Source organism: Phaseolus vulgaris, chromosome 9, assembly GCF_051622355.1.
Source record: "Phaseolus vulgaris cultivar YP4 chromosome 9, ASM5162235v1, whole genome shotgun sequence".
In the NCBI taxonomy this organism is placed as follows: Eukaryota; Viridiplantae; Streptophyta; class Magnoliopsida; order Fabales; family Fabaceae; genus Phaseolus; species Phaseolus vulgaris.
This window is the reverse complement of record NC_143506.1, coordinates 33,815,199-33,841,299: the sequence shown is the minus strand read 5'-3', so window position 1 is coordinate 33,841,299 and position 26,101 is coordinate 33,815,199. Positions and strand designations below refer to the sequence as shown.

The 26,101-nt window shown below is 39.9% G+C and overlaps 1 protein-coding gene across 1 annotated transcript; it reads right to left on the bottom strand.

Annotated features, from left to right (window-relative positions):
* Positions 1-18,620: 18,620 nt before the first annotated feature.
* On the bottom strand, positions 18,621-24,123 carry LOC137820148 (uncharacterized). The gene is made up of 9 exons (XM_068624004.1): positions 23,748-24,123; positions 23,450-23,643; positions 22,620-22,801; positions 22,245-22,529; positions 22,110-22,168; positions 21,960-21,996; positions 21,769-21,840; positions 20,363-20,687; positions 18,621-19,160 (listed from the first exon to the last, which is right to left on the bottom strand). Exons 1-9 carry the CDS (start codon positions 23,866-23,868, stop codon positions 18,816-18,818), a joined length of 1,620 nt encoding a protein of 539 aa, XP_068480105.1. The 5' UTR covers positions 23,869-24,123; the 3' UTR covers positions 18,621-18,815.
* Between the last annotated feature and the right edge of the window lie 1,978 nt (positions 24,124-26,101).

The window sequence follows — 26,101 nt, the reverse complement described above, 5'->3', positions numbered from 1 at the left end:
TTGTTATTATTATTCTACACGTTATAAGGTTATTGTTATTTTTATTAAAAATAAATAAAATAAAAATATTTTAAAAATATCTCAATCCATTTTCAAGAATTAAGATTAACAAGATTTAGGATTTAACTATCACACGTAAAACCACATCAAAAGAAAAACACATGAGAATTACTTATGTATTGCTTTCACTCATGGCAGCCTCATACCATTTTCCAATTATTATCCAATTTAGACTCAGTCAACGTGACTTGCACCAAACCATAGAACATCATCTGCACCATTCTAAAGCTTCATCTCAACCAAGTGACCACCATTGACGCCAACTAGCACTCTAAGATTTGTTAAAATATCATTATCTATTTCACTTTTTCTCTTTTTCTCTTTATTTTTATTTACAAATACCTTTTCTTTAAAATCATAACAATACTAATTAATTTTTCTTTTTTTATGTTTAATTTTATTTGCAAAATACACTAAACTTTTGAGTAGTAAGGTGAATATTGGTTTGGTATTTATTTAAAGATATTAAAATAATTTTTGTGTCACTGGATATATTTATTTTATTTTATTGGTCCTGTTTTCTTTTATATTATAAAATAGAAAGTGGAAGCTGAAAAAGCGGAATTGGATTGGAAACTTGGTCTGACTAAAAGTGGTCTTGCTATTCCAGTGCGCACTTAGGATAAACCCCTTTCCAAACACACGGTTTACTTTAACCCTTTCATTTGTTTTCCACCACGCGGACACATCCCATTTTCATTGACCGCGTCAATTGCGACAAGAATACCTCAATAATACTTCTCCGTACCCCAATCCTTTAGCGACAACAATTGACATCCACTGTAGGGTCAAGGGACATCGAGTTTCAAATACTAATAGATGGTATTAACCGAAGCATGACAAGTGAGAGGATATCTGAAGTTGACCAGACTGCATTGTTGTTATATCTGCAGAGAGAGATGACTGAGCTGAGAAGGAAGAATGAAGAGGTGAGTAGAAAGAACGAGCAAGAGATTGAAGCTCTCCGCAGAAAGAACGAAGACATGAAGAAGAGGCTGACCGTCCATCATACCGACCAATCTTGTTGGTAGGTCGGTCACTTCCCCTCCCAACCCGAAGGCGGTTGAGGAGACTAAGGACAGGGCCCCCACTCAAGAAATGGATGGCGACTCTTGCCCCAACAAGTTGGTTCGCACAACCGGTACAGTGGATTATGTGCATCGACATCCGTTCACTGATTTCATCATCGGTGTCCCACTGCCAAACAAGTGGAAGGGCTTCAACAGGGATCGCTACGATGGGACGACCGACCCAGATGAGCACATTGACGCTTACACCACGCACATGACAATGCGGTCATGTGCCAGGTATTCCCCACGTCTCTAAAGGGAGGAGCTCTCAGCTGGTTCACGAAGCTCCTTCCTTTCTCCATCATAGCTTTGCAACGCTGATGTCCAAGTTTGAGACACAATTCGCCACAAGTCGCCCACACCACCTGACCTTCATCGCCATGGTTGGCATCCGCCAGGAGAAGGGAGAGTCTTTGATAACCTTTGTTGACAAGTTCAACAAGGTAGCGATGAGCATTCAAAACCTCATCCCGGATGTAGCCATGCACCACATGTTGACAACTCTATGCCCAGGATCGTTCGTTGACATCCTCTGCATGCAGCCGGCTGGAAACTTGGACGAGCTCAGGAAGAGGGCCGCCAAGTATATGCATTCTTCTCAGACGGTCGTCCATCAACTGGTTGATGGCGATCATCTCGACACCCCACTTTGCAATGAAATTTCCTTCAACGTCAGGAAACATCCTCACGGTGCATGTGGATCAGAAGGTTGCCCGGGAGTGCTACGTCAAGAGTCTTAACGTAGAGTCGTTACGCAAACCCCTAGACACTAAACCTCTCGAGAACAGAAATCTCCTCACAGAAAGGACAATCCTGTCCCCATGGAGCATACGGTCGCCATGGTAGACCTTAATCCCCGAATGAACGAAGACAGGCTGGAAGACAGGATGGAAGCCAGGGAGAAGCTATGTCGAGTGCCTCTTCTTGATGAATAACACAGTACCTATGTCGTCGCGGCCATAACAGTAGTCGAGGTTGAACTAATGCATGACACACTGAAGAAGAATGTAGACCTTTTCGCATGAACGGCATCCGACATGTCAAGGGTGAGCCTGGACATCATGACTCACAAGCTTTCGGTATTCAAGGAGGCCTGCTTGGTCCCATAGAAGGAGAGAAACCATGGTGACAAGAAGAGACTCGCGGCCAAGGAAGAAACCGAGAAGCTCCTCACTATCGGCTTCATCCGTGAAGCTCGGTACACTACACGGTTAACCAACGTAGTGATGTTCACCAAGCCAAACTGCAAATGAAGAATGTGCATGGATTACACGAACCTGAACAAGGCCTGCCTGAAGGACTCATATCCACTCCCAAACATTGATCGGCTGGTAGATGGGGTGGTCGGCAACAAAATCCTCAGTTTCCTGGACGTTTACTCTGGGTACAACTAGATTAGCATGCACCCTTCGTGACAGACAACGCCAACTACTACTACAGGGTAATGTCGTTCAGGCTAAAGAATGCTTGAGCAACCTACCAACGGCTCATGGATAAGATCTTCAAGGGTCTTATCGGTCGCTGCGTAGACGTTTATGTGGACAACATCGTGGACAGGTTTGACTCTTTCGAGCAGCACATCAAAGACCTGGAAGAGGTCTTCGAAACCCTCAGGCGCACGAGTATAAGACTCAACCCTAAGAAGTGCACATTTGGGATTTAGGGAGGAAAATTCATGGGCTTCATGCTAACCCACCGGGGGATCGAGGCCAACCCGGACAAGTGTCGAACGATTGTCGAGATGCGGAGTCCCTATAACGTAAAGGAGGTCCAGTAATTGATGCAACGTCGCAATCGTCGAGTTGTGAAAAACATAGCTAGAGCGACGTTCTCAAAAGCTTGATACCAAATTTCGAGTCCTTGCAACACTTTTCTCACGAAGTAGATTGGCTTCTAGATCTTCTCCTGATCTTGCAAAATGACCGAGCTAATAGCCCGATTCATTACCGAGAAATATAGTTGAATGGGAACTCATGGGATTGGCTTACCGAGAACTGCAGGACTAGCCAAATACTCCTTGAGCTTGATGAAAGCCCTCTCACATTCATTGATCCACGCGAAATGGTTATTCTTCTTGAGACATTGAAAATAAGAATACCCCTTATCTCCACTAGTTGACAAAAAAATTAGATAGGGCGACCATGCACCCGATCAGCTATTGCACCTCTTTCACATTGATTGGACTCCTCATCTTTATAATTGCTACACACTTATCCAGGTTTGCCTCTATTCCTCTCTCGGTCAACAAAAGGTCGAGAAACTTCCCTACTTCAACACCAAACACACATTTTCAGGGTTTAACTTCAAATTGTACCTTGCAATCATGGCGAATAGCTCCTCCAGGTCGGTAACATGTTGATCTTCCTTCTCCGAGGTGACAACCATGTCATCCACATACACCTAGACGTTACGCCTAAGAATTGCTTAAAGAATTCGATTCATGAGCTTTTGATAGGTCATACCAACATTTTTCAGACCAAAGGGCATAACCTTTTAGCAGTAATTGGCGACCTCGGCCATAAAAGTTGTCTTTCACTCATCCTTCGGGTGCATACGAATCTGATTATACCCCAAAATGTATCCAGAAAACTTAACAGTCGACCTCCTGAAGCGTTATCCACCAAGGAATCTATGCTCGGTAGAGGGTAAGAATCCTTAAAGAAGGCCTTATTCAGGTCAGTGAAGTCAACACACATCCTCCACTTCTCTTTCACTTTCTTCACCAACACAACATTCACCAACCACTCAGGGTACTGGATCTCCTGGATGTGGCCAGGTGTCACGAGCTTCCTAAAACTAGTCGTTTCTCTTCATTGAACTTCATTCTTCTTTGGACCACGAGCTTGACATTTTCATCCATGGTACAAAAGGTCCAGATCTATTCCAGGCATGTCGGCGGACAACCATGCGAAAGCGTTCATGATCACCGAAATAACATCGGCTATTCTATCTTATAATTCTTTATCCAACATGGTGTCAAGCTTAAATTTTTTTCCTTTTATCTCCCTCTCCTAAAACTCTCCAGCATGTCCAGGTCGTCTTTCATTTCTAATCTCTGCCTCTGCTATCCATCCTGGCTCTTCGGGTTGGATAGTAGTTGTGTAAGTTCCCCTACAATTTTTCAAGTTGCTCTCATAACATTTTCGTGCCATCCTCTAGTCGGCCTTTATAGTGATTGCCCCTCCTTCCGACGAGGGCAATTTTATTTTCATGTGAGCAATTGAGGCTACCGCACCCAACCTATTAAAAAAAGGTTGCCCCAAAAGCTAGTTGAACATAGAGGATGCATTAACAATGATGTACTTGACAGTAATCATTCTGGCTACACTTTCATCTGAGAAGGTTGTCCTCAGCTCGACATTTCCTCGTACTTCCACCTAATCTCCAGCAAAATTGACCAGTCATCATAAGGCCTTAGTTGATCTGGAATATTTGTAAGTTCGTAAACGTTCCCCAAAACATCACATCGATCGAGCTTCCCTGGTTGATCAGGAATCTGTGCACCTTTCGTCCTACGGTGTGTAGGGTGGTTGTACCTCCTTGAATCTAGGGACATCGCTGTTCGCGTGTATCGTTTGTGTTTGGAGGTCGAGCTCCCACCTTTAGAGAATCCTCCTGCGATGGTGTTCAACTCCCCATGGATTGGGGTTTTATGCGTTTGAGTCATGGTCACGACCTCTCCTTTTGGCTCTTCCTGGCTGGCCTCGAGATATTCCTTCAAAAAGCCTTCTTTGACCAGACTAACCAATTGGTAACTTAGGGTTATACATTGTTCGACATTGTGCCCAAATGCTCTGTGAAATTCACACCATGTGATGAGAACCAAAATGGACAAGGGCCAAAACATTTAAAGTTCTTCTTATTAGTCTTTGCAAAAGATGAGGCCCAAGCCCAAGCCCAAGAAGCCCAAGTCCAAACCATGAGGGGCAAGGCCAAGCATTAAATAAAAGAGCATCATTTGAATGACTCTTGTAGGAGGTGTGGATATTAAATAAATAGGTGTGAATGTATTAGAAAGAGTAACATTGTCCATGTGACTTAGTACGGGGGTGTAGGTGTAGTTTTTAGGAGGTGTCATAGTAGAAAAAGGTCACACCTCCCATGTGACTTGTTTTTTGTGGGAATTTCAAATGAGTTTCATTTGAACTTTCCCACCCATTTTTCAGCACCTCTTAGGCTATAAATAAGGTGCTTGCCTTTGTAAAATTGAGATTGGAATTTTATAGTAGAGAGACTATACTCAAATTTGGAGAGAAATTGTGAGTCTTGAGTCTTCTTCTTCCTTTGCCTTATCTTGTGAGCTATGGTGAGCTTCAAGTGGCGTCATTCCATCACTTATCTTGGGTCAAGGAACCAAGTGGCGTGAAGTGTATTCCAATTCTCAAAATCCAGCAAGCTTCTTCTATAAGTGTTCTTCTTCCTTCATGTTCTTTCAATTTCATTCGACAGTTTTAATTTCCTAGTCTTTCCTTTTCATTTGTACCGATTAGTTTTCTATTTCCAGCATTGTTTCTTGTTTATGTTCGGTGCAGTTTCATTCTTTTCCTTATTCTGTTCGGTTTATCATTTGTATTCTTCCTTTCATTGTGTTTTGATTCCATTTGACAATATATGGAATTCCATATGAGTCTTGGTTGGTGCTAAGTCTTGGTGAGTTCTTGAATTAGAACATTGATCCAATTCTATAGTAAGGTGTCATTTATGACCAGCTCAAGTTGCTCCTAAGAATGTCAAAGAATCATGTATTCTTGTATTACATTCACATCATGTGGTATCTACAGTCTAGGCTTGTTTCTTGCTTAAATTTTGAGTTGTATTGCACTTTACTTTCAAGAGCTCTTAAATTCAAGTTGTTTACCATTCTGTTTTAGGATTTATTTTGAGTTTTCTTGTTGTTTTTCTTTTGTTACACCATGTGTTTGTGAAAAGGATTCTAGCACTCATTGTTCATATGAGTATGGCTGCTCTTGTGGAATGACATTCTCCTTCCTAGAGCTGACCTTAAGCTTCCTTTCACTTGTGGTTATATCTTGTTATATGTCTTTTAATTTTGTAATCATGTCAAGTTTTGTCTTAGTCATGTTACTTCATAATTGTCATTACTTTTAGTAGTACTTTTATTGCTTTAATTGTTTCTTGTTTTGGTTTACTTTCTTTTTTTGAGTTTATTGCTTGATCCTTTGTGGATTTTCATTTTTAGATTTGAGTTCATGCTTGTATTCTCATTCTATACAAGTTCCTTTACATATTTTCCATTATGTCTTTGTTAGTTCATCATATTGTTTTTCATTCCTAAATAGGCTCCTCTGTTTTCTTACAAACGTGCTACTGTTTTCAATTTACTGCAATTAATTGGCTCATAGGAAATTTGTGAAAATTTGGATTTACATTCTTCAGTGTTACAAAAGCATAGAAAAAAGAATTACTCAAAAATTCCAAGTACACAAAAAATGATAAATAAAATACGAACAGTGTACAATTCTGCCAAAAAAATACGGTAATCTGGCAGCGATTTTGAAAAATTTATTTCTCTCAATTGGCTTACTGTTTTTACCTCATTCCAGTGCCATTATTGATTTAAGACATTGAAGTTTCTGTGGTTAAATTTTCACTTTCCAGTTCGCTTTCAATCAGTACAGTTAAATCTGTAAACATAGCACAGTTTGCTTTAAAAAAAAAAATTCCAGTAGCTGTTTTCTGTTTTCTTTAATCTACTCTAGCACTTTTCTTTAGGACTCTTTTTGTGTGCCTTCTTTATTCATTGAGTTCCTTATTTTTCTTGATTGTCTTTCATTCATATTCTTTCTAGTTTGTCATACATTGCTCTCTGTTTTTTGGTTTAGCTTTTATTGTTTCTACCTTTTCTTGCTTGTCTTTTTGTTCTTCTTAAAGTTGTGTGGAGACTTGTTCTTAAGTAAGTTGGTTTGTTGTGACATATTTCACTTGAAGCTACTCTATTCCACAAGAAAGGCTTGGTTGAGGACAGAATATTTTCTTGGAGTGGTTTGAGTGCTTTCTTGGGCATTTTCCAGCAACCTATATCTCTCTTTTATTTGTCTAACAAGTTTCTTTCACTGTTTTGTTTTCTGTTTTTTGTATTTTCTGCTCATGGCTCATTTTTCTAGTGGAGAGTCCTCCAAACCGTGTTCACCCCAAAAGGCAGCCCTTTATGAAGACTTAAAGAATGCCAAGCAATCCAATGCTCACTATCTTGAGGTGATAAGGAAAATGGAGGCACGGCTCCAAAGTTTGGAGTTAAACCGAGAAGAAATGCATCAAAACCGTGAGAGAAGAACTCCTCCTCCTATTCGGCATTCTTCAAGGCACTCCCATTCTTCTCATGGTTATTATGAAGACAATCCAAGGCCAAGACATCATCACCATGAAGAGAGGCGCCAACATGTGGCTGGCCCTTGTTCTCCTAATGTAAAACTTCCTAGTTTTAGTGGTGAAAGTGATCCCAATGTATACTTAGGATGGGAGGCTAAGGTTGCCAAATTTTTAATGTAAATGGGGTAGGAGATGAGCATAGGGTTAGATTAGCTTCTTTAGAATTTTTGGACTATGCCATGCAATGGTGGCATCAATATCTCATGGACATTGACCTACACAAGAGGCCGCCCGTGGTCTCTTGGAACGATTTGAAAGCATGTTTACGCGCTAGATTCGTACCACCACACTTTAGGAAAGACCTAATGTTGAAACTCCAACGGTTTCATCAAGGCACGCTTAGTGTGGATGATTACTTTAAACAACTAGACACGCTTTTAATTCGAATTAACATGGATGAGAGTGAAGAAGCTAAGATAGCTAGGTTTGTGAGTGGCCTTCGAAGGGACATTCAAGACGTGGTAGAGTTACAAGAATATTCTTCTTTGGAAAATGTGGTGCACCTTGCTAGTAATATTGAAAATCAACTTGCAAGGAAAAATGCTTTCAAAAATTCTTCTAAGGATAACTACTACCACTCTTCTTGGAAAAATAAAAATAAATCTTTTTCAAATATCCCTTCTAAGGACTTTACTTTCAAATCTAGAGAGTCTAAGCCTTCCACTTCCAATTCTAGGCCTAAATCACCACCTAAATCGTCTAGTAAGAAGTGTTTTAAATGCTTAAGCTATGGACATATCGCTTCTAATTGCCTTCTAAACGAGCTATGTATATGCATGATGGGGTAGATAGTAGTGAGCATGGGTCTGAATCTTCTAGACATTCCTCACCTTCTAGATCCCCAAGTGAGAGTGAGAGTGAAAGCCCACATGAGGGTGACCTATTAGTAATAAGACGCATGCTTGGACAAGTTTTAAAACCTTTTGATGAAACTCAAAGAGAAAATATTTTTCATTCAAGGTGTCTTATTAATGATAGAGTATGCTCTTTGATTGTGGATGGGGGGAGTTGTGCTAATGTGGCAAGCACAAGAGTGGTAGACAAACTTGGATTACCTACATCTCTCATGCCAAGCCCTACAAATTACAATGGTTAAGTGAGGTAGGTGAGATTGTTGTTAACAAGCAAGTCCTCATTACATTTTCTATTGGTAAATATAAAGATGAGGTCTTGTGTGATGTTGTACCAATGGAAGCCACTCATATTCTTTTAGGTAGGCCATGGAAATTTGATAGAAAAGTTTTTCATGATGGCTTTACCAACAAAATGTCTTTTAACTTCCATGGGCACAAAGTCATTCTTAAGTCTCTCTCTCCAAAGGAAGTTCATGAGGACCAAGTTAAAATGAGAGAAAAGAGAGAGAAAGAAAATGATATAAAAAATTCCAAGAGAAGCCTTCTCATGTCCACACAACAAGTTCAAAAGGTAATAGTTACTCACAAGCCTATTTTTTTAGCTATTCCTAGGACTATTGAATGTGAGTCGGCTAAGGATAGTCCCACATGTTTGGACAATTTGGTAAAAGAATATGACGATATGTTTCAAGATCCTCCTAAAGGCTTACCACCTCTAAGAGGGATTGAACACCAAATAGACTTCATGCCCGGGGTTTCTTTACCAAATAGCCCTGCATGTAGGACCAATTCCAAAGAAACTAAAAGAGGAAATGAAAAAACAAATGAAGTACATGATAAATCGAGTCATAATACCTTCTCAGCTAATTCAATTTTTTTGACTCGTGCTACGCCTACAAGGTATCCTTCTTCTTAGTCTTGTTCATTACCCAAGGTTCCTACTTATACACCATATTGGATAAAGAATGTTAAGGATGATTTTTTCATACCTTCTAGTTTTCCAAATAATATCATTTCTAAACAATCTTTTCCAACATGGGCTATGTATAAGACATCTTTTTCTGAACTCCCAACGTTTCAAAGTGATAAGTCAAGTTTGCCTATTTCTTCTTGTATTCTCTTATCTAATTGCAAATTGACTTTGTTTTATGCAGGAGTCCTAAATTCGTGGACGAATTCTCTCCAACTTGGGGAGTATGATGAGAACCAAAATGGACAAGGGCCAAAACATTTAAAGTTCTTCTTATTAGTCTTTGCAAAAGATGAGGCCCAAGCCCAAGCCCAAGAAGACCCAAGTCCAAACCATGAGGGGCAAGGCCAAGCATTAAATAAAAGAGCATCATTTGAATGACTCTTGTAGGAGGTGTGGATATTAAATAAATAGGTGTGAATGTATTAGAAAGAGTCACATTGTCCATGTGACTTAGTACGGGGGTGTAGGTGTAGTTTTTAGGAGGAGTCATAGTAGAAAAAGGTCACACCTCCCATGTGACTTGTTTTTGGTGGGAATTTCAAATGAGTTTCATTTGAATTTTCCCACCCATTTTTCAGCACCTCTTAGGCTATAAATAAGGTGCTTGCCTTTGTAAAATTGAGATTGGAATTTTATAGTAGAGAGACTATACTCAAATTTGGAGAGAAATTGTGAGTCTTGAGTCTTCTTCTTCCTTTGCCTTATCTTGTGAGCTATGGCGAGCTTCAAGTGGCAGCATTCCATCACTTATCTTGGGTCAAGGAACCAAGTGGCGTGAAGTGTATTCCAATTCTCAAAATCCAGCAAGCTTCTTCTATAAGTGTTCTTCTTCCTTCATGTTCTTTCAATTTCATTCGACAGTTTTAATTTCCTAGTCTTTCCTTTTCATTTGTACCGATTAGTTTTCTATTTCCAGCATTGTTTCTTGTTTATGTTCGGTGCAGTTTCATTCTTTTCCTTATTTTGTTCGGTTTATCATTTGTATTCTTCCTTTCATTGTGTTTTGATTCCATTTGACAATATATGGACTTCCATATGAGTCTTGGTTGGTGCTAAGTCTTGGTGAGTTCTTGAATTAGAACATTGGTCCAATTCTAAAGTAAGGTGCCATTTATGACCAGCTCAAGTTGCTCCTAAGAATGTCAAAGAATCATGTATTCTTGTAGTTACATTCACATCACCATGTATCCCTTCGCGATCCAAGAATCGATCTGTTTTTGGGGAAACTTTAGCTTATTCGTTACCTCGAGCATCTTTACGAACTCTTTGTAGGATATTTAAAATTTGGACTTGATCGTCATCTCTTCCCTGGCCTTCTTCTTGGGCTTGTCCTTCTTGGCAACATATGGTACATACCTCAGGTCCGATCTCTTCTCCAAGGATGCTTTAATGCTTATGACTGAACGGTCTCGGTTGCCTTCCTTATGTATGGGTTGCTTTGATCGCAAGTTACCATTTTTCCTCAGCACGACTTCTTCTGCCTTAATGTGGGCGGTAGCTCGTTCGCACACCTCGAATAGCATCTCTACAGGATTCCTGATTAATGAATCACTAAAGGGGCTTGCTATCATTCCTTGCTCGAAAGCGGCAATCACCATCTCGTCATCCTGAGTTTGTAGTCTCGCTACGAATGCACTGAATTTATTCAAATATGCTTTGAGAGACTCCCTTTCGCTCTGTTTGACAGTGAACATGTCATACAAGCATGGGGGGTTGACTTTATTAGTCGAGAATTGCTCTTTGAACATTTTAGAGAACTGAGGAAAAGTGGTTATGTACCTATCCGGAATTCCACTAAACCACTGCAGGGTTGTTCTTATGAACGTACCTATGAGCATCTTACATCGGATTGCATCTGATCCCCCGGAGATGATCATTTGCGCCCTAAACGCCTTTAGATGATTTTCAAGGTCTTTTATGCCAGAGAAAAATGTGATCTTTGGTGTAATGTAATGAAGCGGCACAGGCTCGTCCATGATTTGCTGAGAGAATGGCTTAGGGTCATCCCTTGATGACAAATCTGGGAGACGCTGCTAAGTGGGATGTCGGCCATGTCGTTGCAAGTTCATCCTCAATTCCTCGTCAGTCTTGTGTAACTCCTCATTGGTCTACGCATGCTCCACCATGACTAGTTGGGAGACCTCTATCTCTACTTTGAAATGGGCCTAAAGGCACTCTTGGTCAGCTCGGGCTTCTATTCATAGTCGTTCTTGCTCTGCCTTGGCCTCCTCCCAGATTCGCTCCTGCTCACGTTGATATTCCTCATTCGCCTCTTGGAGAACCCTCATGATCTCCATGATTTGTTGCAAGGTGGGGGCCTCGCCTCCTTCAGATCTCAATGGTACTTGCCTCGTTTTTCTCATTTCGTAGAATGCTCAGCTACGAATATGAGTGGGGTCGAGTTTTATCAGGCCTCACGATGGGCACCAAATGTTATCGTCGATTACCTCTTTTGGATGGAATGGGCGAGCTCCTCTTCTGACCTGTGTCTAGTTGGTGCTCTGAGATGCTGCTCCACTGGGACAAAGGGGGCTCTACCTGTTGATCACACTCCGAAAATCAAGTCAATGAGAGCATTCAAACTATAAAATTTGTTTCAATCTAAAGTATTCAGTAAAGCGTACCTTTACCCGGGGTATCAAACCCCTTTTATAGACATTCCTTCCACAATTTTCATCAATGAGAATATAATCTCATCAGAATATTCAACAACAATAATATCATTCAAAAAAATATGTTCATTGTGCACCTATTACTTTTGGGCCCATACACGACCTAGGTTGAGCTAGGCATAACTTGCACAACCGAGCTGACTATACCTAAACGTTTGGACCGAGGTCCCGAGCACTCCTGACCAGTACAGTGTATAACAATAATTTAGAAAACATCCAGAAGATATTGAAGGTCATTATTATCCTAAAGATATCACAACCTTACTCAGAAAATCAACAAGATTCGGTTGTGTTTTGTGAAAAGATTTAATGTAGATAATTCTGAATTTTATGTCCAAGAATTAGCCACCCTGGTCGAAGACCTCAATCATATATAGTTAGATTAAATTATTGGTGGTGTGATTATGTCCATTTCCAAGCTCTTCAACTTCTCTGTCGTTATGTTATTGTTGTTTGTTCTTCTTGTCATTTACAAATGACGACATTCGTTGATCCAATTTATAGCCTCCACACGATTAGAAAGGCATATCAAGTTGAATTTCATCCCGTTCGAAACGAGGATTATTGGTCTACTTATACCAGGTCAAATTTCATACATGACCCCTACATGCAACGTAAAGAGTTGGGACAACCAATTACAACTCATTTGCATAATGAAATTGATCAATCAATTCAGAACAAGCCAAAAAAAATGTTCTTACTGTCGCAATGATGGTCACAACAGAGGAAATTGTCCATTTAAATAGTAGAATGTAATGTTGTTGTCATAAAATATTTTAACATCATCTTCTTTTAATGACTTATATTCAATAATTTAATTTTATTATATACATATTTTTATTTTAAAAAATATTAATTATTTAAAATTGTCTACACCATTGACAACTTTGACTCATAAATATCTATTTTTTTTAGTTTTTTCTGCATTTTCCCATGTGTAATTTTAAAAATGGTGTAATGGATTACACCATTTTAGTTCAATTTCCCCTTCTTTTTTTCAATACTGAGAGATAGCCATGCACCTCACTGGCATAACCTCACACAGATTGAAGCATCTAGTGGGGCCCATAATCTTTAAAATCTTAACACAAACAGCAATACGAGAAGCGGCATGCAAGCTCCGAGCGGCAAGGAGATACAACTTGAAGGTCCAGCCCAGAAGCTTTCAACAAGGTGACCTCGTCTGGAGAATGCGCAGCAACGCTAGGAAGTCGGACGGCAAGTTCTCCTCAAATTGGGAGGGACCATTCCGAATCCGAGAAGTGGGAGAAGGGGGAGCTTACCACTTAGAGCACCTATCGGGAAAAATTGTACCTAGGACGTGGAATGCCACGCACCTAAAATTTTATTTCAACTAAACATGAATAAAATATACGCACTCTTTCCTCGCCCGGCCTGTCCATCAGTCAGAGAGGTTTTAACGAGGCGCTTCATATATAAGTGTATACAATGAACGACAATAACGGTTCGGCCAGGATGTAGCCTTAACCGGCATACCCTTCTGAACCCGTACTCACTCGGCCAGGATGTAGCCTTAACCGGCATACCCTCCCGAACCCGTACTCACTCGGCCAGGATGTAGCCTTAACCGGCATACCCTCCCGAACTCACTCGGCCAGGATGTAGCCTTAACCGGCATACCCTCCCGAACTCACTCGGCCAGGATGTAGCCTTAAACGGCATACCCTCCCGAACTCACTCGGCCAGGATGTAGCCTTAATCGGCATACCCCCCGAGACATACACAACGATCGGCACAAGTTCGCCTAAAATAAACACCTAAGTCAGAATCGCTAAAAGGACAACCGACTTACCAAACTCCGTTACAATCACTTGGTTGATTTTAGTTATCGCAAGTTACTCAATTGGTTACACATACCGACCGGTTGCTCCGTTCTTTTTACTTCGTTAATTTTACGAGTTAAGTTTAAGGGTTCAAGTCCATTCGGCTAGTAAAGGCTCGATCGTCCAGAAATGCAGAAACAATTGAAGAAAACTGATAACATTAAATTGAAGAAAGGTGGGGGCCACACCCCGGCCCCAAGGGTCTAAAAGTAAAGCTGACCGCCTAATCTACGATATTCAACACCTCATTAGAGGGGTCAGCTTCAACTTCTTCGACAGGAGGAGGACCGGCCGCTGCAGGGACTAAACGGCCATCCACAACTTCCATATCTTGGTCAAATTGACCAGATGGAGGTGGACCGCCATAGAGCACCTCAGTTTGTCGGACGGCAAGATCGAAGCTCTGGCCGATGAGCACCATGGTGTCCTCCATGGTCTTCAGAACTTCGGCCTCCGCCATCCTCTTGGCCTCGCGTTCGGCCGCAGCTTCCTCCTCCTTCAGGGTGGCCCGACGGTCGGCCGCTTCCAATGCCTTGCGAAGGAGAATAACCTCCGCAGCTTTCTCGGCATCGGCCTTCTCCAACTCGGCCACCCTTTGCTGACGCAGCTCCAGCTCGGCCGCTTGTGCACACAGCTTCTTTTCATAAGTTGTGTTGGCCTCGACGGCCTGCTTCAAGTTGTGGCCGGCCTCCTGGAGATCGTGCTCGAGGCGCGATATGTCCTCGACCCGGCTTCTCCGAGCGTCTGCGCCCCGGCGGGCCAAAAACAAACCTCGGCATATCATCTCGATGCCGCCGTCCAGGAGGTCGTCGTCAGGGACCGACCGGACCTCACCCTCGATGTTGGAGGGTAGTTTGAAGCTCACGGCCCTGGAGAAGGACCGGTCGTCCCCGAGCGCGAGCATCGAGCCGCCTGCAGTGGCCAAGGGGACTGCCACCCCCGTCGGAATGGGGCGGTTAAAATCGTCAGTCGGAGGGGGAGTCGGCCTAGCGGACCTTGCGGGAGGGGGAGTCGGCCTAGCGGACCTTGCGGGAGGGGGAGTCGGCCTAGCGGACCTTGCGGGAGGGGGAGTCGGCCTAGCGGACCTTGCGGGAGGGGGGGTGGGCATCTGACCCGCCGCCCGAACCGTTCGGGCAATGTTGCCGCCCTCGCGGCCACGCTTCTTGGAGGGGCCAGCCTCCTCCACCCGGGGCCTAGCACTGGTGGCCCCCTCTTCTCGTTTAGCTTGTTTTTAAACGAGTGCAGCATCCCGACGGCTTGGGAGATTTCTCTCTTGGCGATTTCTGCAAACCAAACGAAGAACGGTCAGTCGGAACACAGCATAAAAAAAAATAAAAAAAATAATAATAATAATAATAATAACAAGACCAAGTGCATGAAAAAGAACATACCCTCGAAAGCCTCCGCGCGATCGGTCGCATTGTACAACGACATGAGCGGTCGTGCGGGGAGCTTCCTTGGGAGATTATCAAATAAAGAAAAAACGAGCCGCTCATGCTTGCTCGGATGCGCCGGCCTTGGCCAATCCGCTATCTTCGTCGGACTCCTCAACCAAAAAAGAGGGAAGCGAGACCGGCCAACCTCATCAAAGAAATAACGTGTGCCGGCCGGCTCCACGTACACTTTAAAGAACTTCTCCTTGATGTTCTTATAAGAGGCCGTGAAGGGCTTGAACAGCACACTACCCGCCCGGCTGACCAGCGACTGCCAACTAGCAAGCTTGGCCGGGTATGACGAGTAGAAATGAAGAAAGCAGGAGGGAAGAGGGCGCAACCCAAACGTCCGGCAAACAATGCGGAACGCTTGCATCGACGCCCATGAGTTGGGGTGAAGCTGAGTCGGAGCCACGTTCAGCTCCTTCAGAACCCCGGCCGTAAAGGCGTCAAAGGGCAGAGACACATGCAAGTCTGAAAAAAGACAAGCATACATGAAGGAAAAAGGAGGCTCGGTAGATGACCGCTCCCGATACACACGGTCCTCCAAAGAGCAAGGACCGAACGCCAGTAAGGATTCCTCGGCCGAAGCCTTCAAGACAGGAACCTCATCCAAAAATTCGGCAACAGAGGCGTCGGTAAGAAAAGAGGACGACACCTCACATACCCGGGGATCCACCTAGGCCGGCCCCACATGGGATCGCGGCCCCTCAAAAGGGGCCGAGCGGTCGGACGCATTACCAGCGTCCTCCCTCACCAAGCCTGGAGAGGAAACCCTCTCCACTTCCCCGACCGGGGAAGCCTGGCCAGAAGAAGAAGAAGAAGAAGAAGAAGAGGAGGAAGAAGACGAAGAAGAAGACGAGCAAGCCGGGGGAGACTCGGCAAGGACAGACATGACTAACCTTGAAGACGGACGAGAAAGGCAACAGAAGGCGGTCGGATTGGTAATAGGTGTCGGAGCTCAAGCAAAGATAACGCGTGGAACGCTACTATTCCCAGCCCCTATTTATAGCCCGGGAGGGCCTCGGAATTCCAAACGTCACAAAAACCCCAACCGTTGGATTCGTTTGATCCAACGGTTCGCATCGCTTCGCGCTCAGAAAAACCCCTCATTAATGCGCGTCATGTCAATCGCTCAGACGCCCCCAAACATCACTTGACTCATCATTACACAATCCGCCCGAGGCCCATTCTTCAGACTCTTCGGCTGTACCACCTCTCGAGCCTGGGAGGCAACTGTACTGGGATGACCGACCGGTCATGTGAGCCGGTCAACCTGTGTGTCGACCGTACTTTAAGGTACGAGGTCGACCATGCGTCACACGTGGCCGACCGACACAGAGTGCTCAAGTCAAAGGTTGACCCAATTAACGAAGGTTAACCCATGGTTAGGAAACGGCCTAATCCAACCCTAATCACTAAACAACCCCCTAATCTGGCCCAACAGTGAGGGCCCATCAAGGTAATATAAATATCACGCATTCCAAGAAACAAGGTACGTCATTATCCACAGTATTCCAGCCAGCCGAATACGATACCCCACTGACTTGAGCGTTGGAGTGCCATCTGCAGGTACCCCACCCGCCTGAGGAGTCATCCAGCAAGAAGAGCCGAAGGAGGAAGTGAGATACGACCGACCGAGCGACATTCGAAGGCAATAGTTCTCCCAGTCCCCAACCTCGTTCGAGAACAAAAACCAACTACCCAACTGAACTCGATTGGCTTATAAATTGACGTGCCACAAAGAGTTGGAGTTAGGAGTCGATATGGATACATGGTCAATCCAAGGTGGAGGTATTGGAGGTATTGGCTGGGTAGTTTGTAAACAATAAGAAAGGAGGCACTTGAGGACGTACTGAAGAAGAAACTTGGGGTGGTACTTGGGTTATTTGATAAAGAGAATTGAGAATAATGATCTCCGAGCAATAAAATGAGATTTTATGAGGAATATTGCTTATAATCAAAGAACTTCTTCGTTACCTTAGCACAAAGTAAACAAAAGAGTTAGCATACCATGAAAAGAAAAAGGCAAAACAATACGTTAAGAAATTGTGTTCTTACCCTTAAACCAAACCATTTGATCCTCAACATAGGGCTTACTAAGCAAACCCTTATAGTTGATCGAAGAGGAAGGTTTTTTTTTTTATTTGACTATCTATTTTATCATCGATACTAAATATATCAAGGGTTAAGATTCAGGTAAAAAGAAAATATTTTTGACATCCTTAGGTGGGCATTTTAGTTTTAAGATTTTGTAATTTCAAAAACTTAAGTTTGACAATAAGGTTATGTTCTTATGGAGTATCGTTGAACAAGATGTGAAAAGAGGAAGATCTTATTTCTAAGCTTGTGGATACTGCAAGTTGCATCAAATGTCTTGTGGCAAAAGTTAGGTTGGTTAAGTTAGAATGAAGGTGTATAATTTCTAAGAGAACAATTATTATTGAGGGTAAGATTGTTACATGGTGCATCAATTGTCCCATAATAAAGGTTAAGTTGGGAAATCACAATTGAATTGTGATATTTGGGTTATGCTCTTAAGTAGAAAGGGTTAGACACTAACTATGAATTATAGTTTGTCCTAGTGATAAGTGTTTAATCCACCAATTGATAACAAAGTCAAAGTCACAAGAGAAAAATTGTAACAAGTTGCATCAATTGTCTTATAATGAAAATTATGTCAATTAAGTCACTATTAAAGAGTTTAATTTGTAGTAATGGTCGTAGCAAAGGTCAAGTGTAGCATTGTAGCATGGTACATTAGTTATCTAGTAGCAAAGGTCAAGTAGTACATTAGTTGTCTAGTAGGAAAAGTCAAATAGGAAAAGTCAAATGGTACATTAGTTGTCTAGTAGCAAAGGTCAGGTATTGTTGAATTCATTGTTACATGCTACATTAGTTGTCTATTTAATCACAATTGAATTCTGACATTTGAGTTATCACACTCTAAATAAAAAAAGTTGTACCATAACTAGAAATTATAATTTTTGACTTATGATCAACTCGTATTTTGATCTAAATGTTACTAAATTAGGGTTGCTGATTTCCTAATTCTGAAAAAAAAAATAAGATCAAATGTTATTAAATAATAAATTATAAAATATGATCATGTTTAGGGTTGCTTATTTCCTAATTCTGAAAAAATGCAAGCGTATAACTGTTTATAGTGAAATTTTATTATGATTACTTTTCTTTCTATTTGAACTTTTAATTTGCAATTTAATTCGACTGGGACTGTCAGTCACTTGATTTATAGAAGATAAGAATGTTTGTTAATTTTAATTTATCAGAATGAAACCAAGTCTGAGTTTGAAACTAAAAAAATTGAGAGCAAACACACCATTACTTTACTACCGTAATAAAAGGGTTTGCTTGAATTCTGACACATTTCTACTGAAGTATAGGTAAATTGCAAGTTGAATAACAACTCTCTACATACATCACATGAAACAAGAGACTCAACTGAGAATGCAATCATCTATAACTCAAATGTACACTCTAATGTCGAGTCCAACACATTTAGCCGTCAATGAACTGTTTTGTATAAACACGGTGCCGCCGCTCCCTTGCATAGATGACCCAGAAGATCAAAGACAGCATAACAGCAGCAGATACCAAAACCAATCCTATATAAATCAATTCACTATTTGTCTGCAGGCCAGGACAGTGGTCGTTGCCAATGTCTGTGAATGTTTTCCTCACGAAAGTGCAGTCTTGTAGATCAACCAAAAATGGACCATAGTGATACAAACCATAGCTTATGTTCACTGCAGCTTCTATTTGGCCGTAAATGATCGGTGTCATCCGACCAGGTGTCTTACAAATGCCTGACGAAGAAACCTCACAGGTATAGTTCTTCCACCCCTGCTTCAGACAAAATTTCATCACTATCCATTTTCTATATCAGGAATATTCTCAAAAACATCATCTTATGAATGCATGCGTAGTATAATCATCAAGCTTTGACAGGATGAGAGTCATGAGATATGCCTATTTACAACGGGAGAGGGAACCAAACCCACCCAAATACCTTCCTGGTATACAGGTAGCTCAATCAAAGGTAGTAAATATGGTTTGGATATTTTGAAAGAAATAGGTGTTAAATATCGGTCTGAATCAAAAGTTGATGCTTGTTCAAGGTGTGTCATTCACCAATCCTAAGAGATATAAAAGGGTAGTGGGGAAACTCATTTACCTCAGTCACAGGACCTGATCTTACCTTTGTTGTTGGAGTTGTTAGTAAATTTATGCAGATCCTAGCATTGACTACTGGAATGTTGTTACACTCATTTTTAAATATATCAACTAGACTCCCAGGCAAGGATTGTTGAATAAAGATAAAGACTGACCAATCTCTGGATACTGTGACGTTGTTGGGGCAGGGTGTCCTATAGAGAAACACTACTTGTGGATATTTTGTGTCTATTGGTGGAAATCTGATTTCTAAGAGTAAGAAACAAAATGTTATTGCTCAGTTCAGTGCAAAAGTTGAACATGTGTGAATAAAGCAACTCGTTCAAGAGTTAAAATTTCATAAAACTCAACAAATGAAGCTATATTATGATAATCACTTCATATTGTGTTGAATCCAGTGTTTCATAAAAGAACTAATCACATACAGAATGACTATCACTTTGTTCAACAGAAGTTGATCTCTAAGGAGTTTTGTACTGAATTCATTAACTCCAGTTATCAACTTGCAGATATTTTAACTAAATCCTTAAGGCCTCAAATCCAATTTATATGCTTCATGTTTGGTGCATACGTTATATTATATATATGCTTCAGGTTTGATCCAGTTTTTACCTGGCCTGATGACATCATATTGGGGTGACATGGATAACCGGTCTAATATCAAAAACCCAAGCCGGTCATGCATCAGATTTCTGGATCAACTGGCCGGGCTGAACCAGTTCTAACAACTACTGTTGTGATCGATGAGCTTTAAGTAATGAAGCATTAATTAAAGGCTATTTTTCTTATCTTACAACATATATGTGTTTGTGGCTAGGCTTTTCTTTACTGGATATAGATTTAGTTTTCAAAATCTTAAAATAGTCTCATACCTCAGCAGCATTGTCCAACGGAACTTCCCCGGGTGCACACGACCGATTAGTGAGGTCAGGATTAAATGGATTACAAAGAAGAGGCATCAAGGGGCCTGATTGATTGTAATATAAGGGGCCAGCAGCAGGTGGGAAATTCCTGTTTGTGACATTGGAAACGATGTTGTTAACTAATTTAACAAGCTCATGAGTCACATCCCTGGTTCGTGTCAAGGTTTCCTGGGCAGTTGCATTATCTACGCACGGAAGAATTTCATCCAAGGCTGTCTGTGCAGTAGGGTTCTGCACCCACTGATCCATGGCAACACATGTATCTCCAACCACACTGGTGCAAATATGCAAAAAAAATATGTTTTTGTTATATATGTGCAAGTGCAACACAAGTGATTATAGCAGAAAATGGACTTCATCAAATGATATAAAGGTAGTTGATTAAAATGGGTGTCCTCATGAGAATTTTAAGAATATAGGATCTTCAAAGCACTAAACTAATTAACAAAGCATTTGGCAAGATTGTCTACATTTTTCCAGTAGGAAGATTTTGTTCTGCTATGATGGAAATATACAGATTCAATTGCCAAGACTCAAATCTTCTATCTCATTTAGAACTATGTAGAGCAAATGAAGCAATGAACATGTGATTTTACAAGTAACAAAAGCCCATTCCTTAGATTCTAGGTACTCACCCTCTCATTTAGGAAAGGTAGCACACCTAAATTATAACAATAATAAAGAGCAGACAGTCCAAAAACATGTGACAATGCACTCCTTAATGTCCCCTATTTTCGTCTCATATTTTGAAATTTTGAAAACTTACCATTTTAGCTATCACAACCAAAGCATGTAATCATCATAAATGATTTACATCATTTTAAGCTCTATATTGATTGAAAAAACATGATTAAGTAACTTCAACATCTGAAGTCTTGATTAATTCTTTCTTACAGCATAAAAATTCCCATTGCATTCAAGAATTTTATCTGCTTTTCAAAACAGAAAGCAAACCAACTAAACAGTTTGCTAGAGCATAAATTAGTTTAAGACAAAATCTAAAACAAAAAGTTCATATATAGCATCTTTAAAATCTATTGATGATTCACACACACACACACACAAGCTTTTCCATTTTTATGTCTCACAATGAATCCATTTACTATTGGACAAGCAAAGCAAAATAAAAGGAAAGGCATGATGATTTGATATATACAAAAGGCTTTAATGTTAAATCAAGACTTCCAATCAGCAACCAGGATCAAATCCTAAGGCCGCTGCTAAGCATTGAAATAAGAGATCCCAGATTTGTTCCTAGGTGAAAACTAAGTAACTCATAAACAAGTTAACAGAGCAGCCGCAAAGGTGAAAAATAAAAATTTCAACATAAATTCTACAAAATAGAAGGAACTTACTTGTGAAGAAAGAGAAATATACCACAAAGTACAAATGTGCCAGCAACAAGAATCCAACCAATGAGGATCAAGCTGCAGTCATTAAAAGAACATGATTTACTGACTGGTGATTTGATGGTACAAACCATTAAGAATTAAAAAAGTCCAGAAGTAAAAAAGATGTAGAAAAGTGCTCAATTAATTTAACTTACAAGTATACAAGACCTTGCAGCCCAAATATTGATAATACTGCAGAAAGTTTTGACCACAAAAACAATCAAATGAGACGACAAAAAACCTTTGTCATAGAGCCAGAAAATAAAAACAGAAACAGGTATTAAAACAGAATAAAAGAAACGTACAGAATCCAACAAATGCAAGAACGAGCATAACAGCAGCAAGAATAACCAGAGCCAGTCTCCTACAGCACACAATATATAGTTGTCAGCAAAAAAGACATTTTAAAACCCCAAATCAAGATTTCCAAGTGTACTAACATTGCATCTATGACATCTTTAATTGTCTCTGAATTATCTTTAGTCTTGCTTGAAAGTTCTGAAGCAGAAGAGTTAATCTTAGTCTTAATTTCGTCAATCTCCTTCTGAACATCAGCAGGCAAAAAAACGGCATCGACTCCGATCTTCTTAGCTGCATCAAGATAATCTGACACATTCCTGAGGTTTTCAGCGGTGAATTCTGCCTGACCCACCACATATTCCAGTGTGCTTGTGGTGCTCCCATGAAACTTCCCCTGAGCAGTGTAAAGAAGGACACATCCAACTCTAAAACAACCAAACACACGCATTTAGAAATCCTTAAAAGTCATATGAACCAAAGATAACATATTATATGTCACAGAGAAAGAGAGATACATTGCTGCAACGGTGAAGAGGATGAGGAAGATCAAGGATAAAGCATAGGCCAAACGTGAATAACCATAAGGCTCTCTTGGACAACAGCAGTAACACAAACAGATTAAGGATAAACTGAGCCCAAAAATCACAAACCAGACCGCAGCAACAACAAAGAAGGGAACCGCAGTGAAAACAACCGACTGCACCAAAAGCCAACAAGTCAACCAAACATTAGTAGTAGTTCCAAAACAGTCAAAACATTACAGCTAGAAATCTTGAGCTACCCTCTCTACTATGTAAGAATGATAGAAGTAAAATACTTTGAGTCGCTCCTAAGTTAAATTTCATTAAATTTGATAGAAGTTCTCTTGTCTGGTTCCTCAAAAAATCTGAAATACATAAATTTATTTTAATAACTTAAAAGAGAAACTCAGTTTATTTAAGCTTGTCTCCTTATTTTCTTCTAGCTGGGAAATTTACCCAGAACTTGGAACCAAAGCTAATAAAAAGTGGAAACAAATGACAAGCACCAAGTTAAAAGCATAATTTAAAATTAAGAAAATGGTCAAGCGTGATTATGGAAGGTTAGGTGGGAACTGAAACTCTCAACATAAACACTGATTTTTTATAAAAAAAATTCTCATCCCACTTCTCAAAAAACTCAAATGCATAAATCGAGTTTAGCCTATACAAGTAAAAACTAGGTTATCTTATTTTCTCGCTAAATATATCCAAATATTCAAACCGAACTTGGAAATAAAAGACACCGACGATAAAAAGCATGATTTTGAGAAGAAGAAAAAGAAAAGACATGAGTGGTGATTATTGAAGGTTAGGTAGGAACAGACAGCAATGTAGTGGCGATTGCTGATATTCCAACCACCAGTGTAACGGTTAAAGTCATCCAAAGGGTCCTTCCTTGTCGTTCTTCTCTGAGCCAATATCAGAGACGTGTTGCTCGGAGCATCTTCAGCCATCGATCTCCTCGTTTTCCACGGTAGCACCTTCTGGTACTCTCCCTCACCACCACCCTCAACTCCATCTGAAAAACACCCAGAAAACAAAAACACGAAAAAAGCACACCCATTTCAGAAAAATCAAAACTTCGAAAACGGGCAAGTAAAAGCAAAAAAAAAAAAAAAAAACCTGGAACACGCAGAGAATGGAAAGATGAGGTTTTTGCGGCGGTGGAGAGAGAGAAAAATGAGAGAGATAGGAGAAGGGTTAGAAGGAGGAGAAGAGAAGGGTGTGGTGTGAAGCATGGCATAATGGGGTAGTGGGTTTTGGTTAGAGTAGTGTTTTCTTTTTCTTTTTCTTCTTGCGGTTTCCCCAGAGCTTCTTCTTCTGGTTCTGAAGAAAGACGCGGAGAAAGAGTGTGTGGGGGAGAAGAATAGAGAGAGACAGTGTTGTTGGTGTGTGAAATGTGAAGAAGGCTTTTGAGGATAGTTTATTTTGAGGTGAGATCTTCGGCATTTCGCGTCTTCGGAAACAGACACTTCATACTTGTACTTGTAGGCCCTTCTGTTTTCTGTAGCCTTTGTGTTTACTTAAAAACCGCGTGACCAAAATGCCCTAGTCTTTTATTTTTTTTTCGTTCTCCCTCCTCCAATGACGCTTTTGCCCTCCTGTAGTTCCAAAACAATTAATTATTTTTTGTGTTATTTTTTTTAATTTCGTTCATTTACTTCTGAAACGCTCAATTAAATCCTTTACTTTTAAAACCACAATCTCTTGTTGTTGTGACTAGTTTAATCTTCATTTTTAAAAGTTTGATCGTGTCATTTGTTGAAATTTATCCGTTTTATGAATAGTCATTGTTGGTTATGAATATGATTTTATAAATTACAATAACTAATGTGTTGGTTAATAATTTTATTAATGGATGAAAAGGGGTTACATTTTTATACTTTAAAAAATTAAAAAAAACTACTGTTTTTATTAGTGATGAAATTAAATTTAATAAAATAAATAAATAATAAAAATGTTACATGTGGTGAATTTGTATTGAAATAATATGGTTAAAGAGAATTAAAAGTGATATTTTATGGGTAGCATGATGAATTTATTGTTTTGGTCAAATTCTTAATAAATATATTGAATTGAAATCTAGTTGAAGGTTTGAAGATAACTTACAAAAGTTCAATGCACATGGTAGGGTTGTTGAGTTTCAACCCCATAGAATTTTCAAGTGACAAATAGGTTATGATAGTAAAAGACACAACAAACATATATTATGATAACAACAACATACAAACATAAAAAAAAAAAAAAATTAAATAGTAACTAAATTTAAAGATAAAAAAAATATTTAATTACTATTGACTAAATTAGAGATTAAAAAATATTTATATTTAAAATGGTTTCTGTTTTTAATTAAAAAATATTAAACAAATATTAAATTGATATTTAAATTAGCTACCTAAATTTTAGCTACTAATATTTTATATTTTAAATTAGTCTCTAAAAGACTAATTTAGAATATAAAGTAATAAGTAGCTAAAACTTTTGTAGTTAATGATTAGATACTAATTTATAAACTATTTTATAATTTTTTATTAATAGTAAAATTATTTTCGATACCAATAATTTTGTTAGTTTATAAAATTGTCTTTAATTTAGTCAAATAGTAACTAATTATTTTGGTCTCTAAAATTAGTTTCTATGTAATGATTTTCTTGTTGTGAAAGGTTAACATTAAGATCCAAACACTCAATTAGGGCGAAGGTTCCTTGTCATAAAAGGGAGTCATATGAATATGTCAACAACAATCTTTTAAAGTTGTTCCAAGACCCTGTTGGATGATTTTATTGAAAGAAACCTTTATTATTTTCATCTTTTCACCTCAAACTCATAAGCATCACATTCCCCCACAAATGAAAGTGTCCTATATAGAGAAGTATGATGATTCCTCTTTGGATGCACATTCAAAGACATATATGACTTAGGCAAACTTATATTCCAATGACTCGACAGTGCATTGCAAATTTTCCCAACTACCCTCAAAGGACCATCTTTGTCATGGTATTACTCCTTGTCAAGAGATTCAACACACTCTTTTCAAACCTTTTATGCAAGGTTCTTTGCTCAATTTGTGAACAACAAACCCATGGTGGCAAACTCAGTCCCCTCAATAGTGTCATATAAGGAAAGGTTAAACTACTTCATCAGTATATGACTCACTTTGTAAAAGCGTCTCTCAACATTTTTTTCCCTTCAATCAGTAGTGTCAATGCACGTGATCTCCCTTGGACTCCTACCAGTTCATTCCTCGACAATATCTTTGTCGACCCACCAATAAACATGGACAGGTTGCACAACCAAGCAGCATGATACATAAGCATAGAAGAGAACACAAAGATGAGGAAAAGATTGATGAAGGGTATTGCATAAACCTCTTCTTCTATAACCCCAAACTCCTCAAAAGCCTTGAAGTGCAGGCGAGTAAGCAAATATCAAAATTATATCCCTTCGATGATAATTCAGATGCCATCATACAAGAG

Bases quoted from the DNA above. Each gene is read 5' to 3' on its own strand.
- LOC137820148 (XM_068624004.1), bottom strand. From the start codon at position 23,868: ATGCCATGCTTCACACCACACCCTTCTCTTCTCCTCCTTCTAACCCTT. The intron at 21,997-22,109 runs GTACGTTTCTTT...AACTTTCTGCAG, and splicing joins TCTTGCATTTGTTGGATTCT to TATTATCAATATTTGGGCTG. The intron at 20,688-21,768 runs GTAAGTTCCTTC...TATTTGCACCAG, and splicing joins ATATTTCTCTTTCTTCACAA to TGTGGTTGGAGATACATGTG.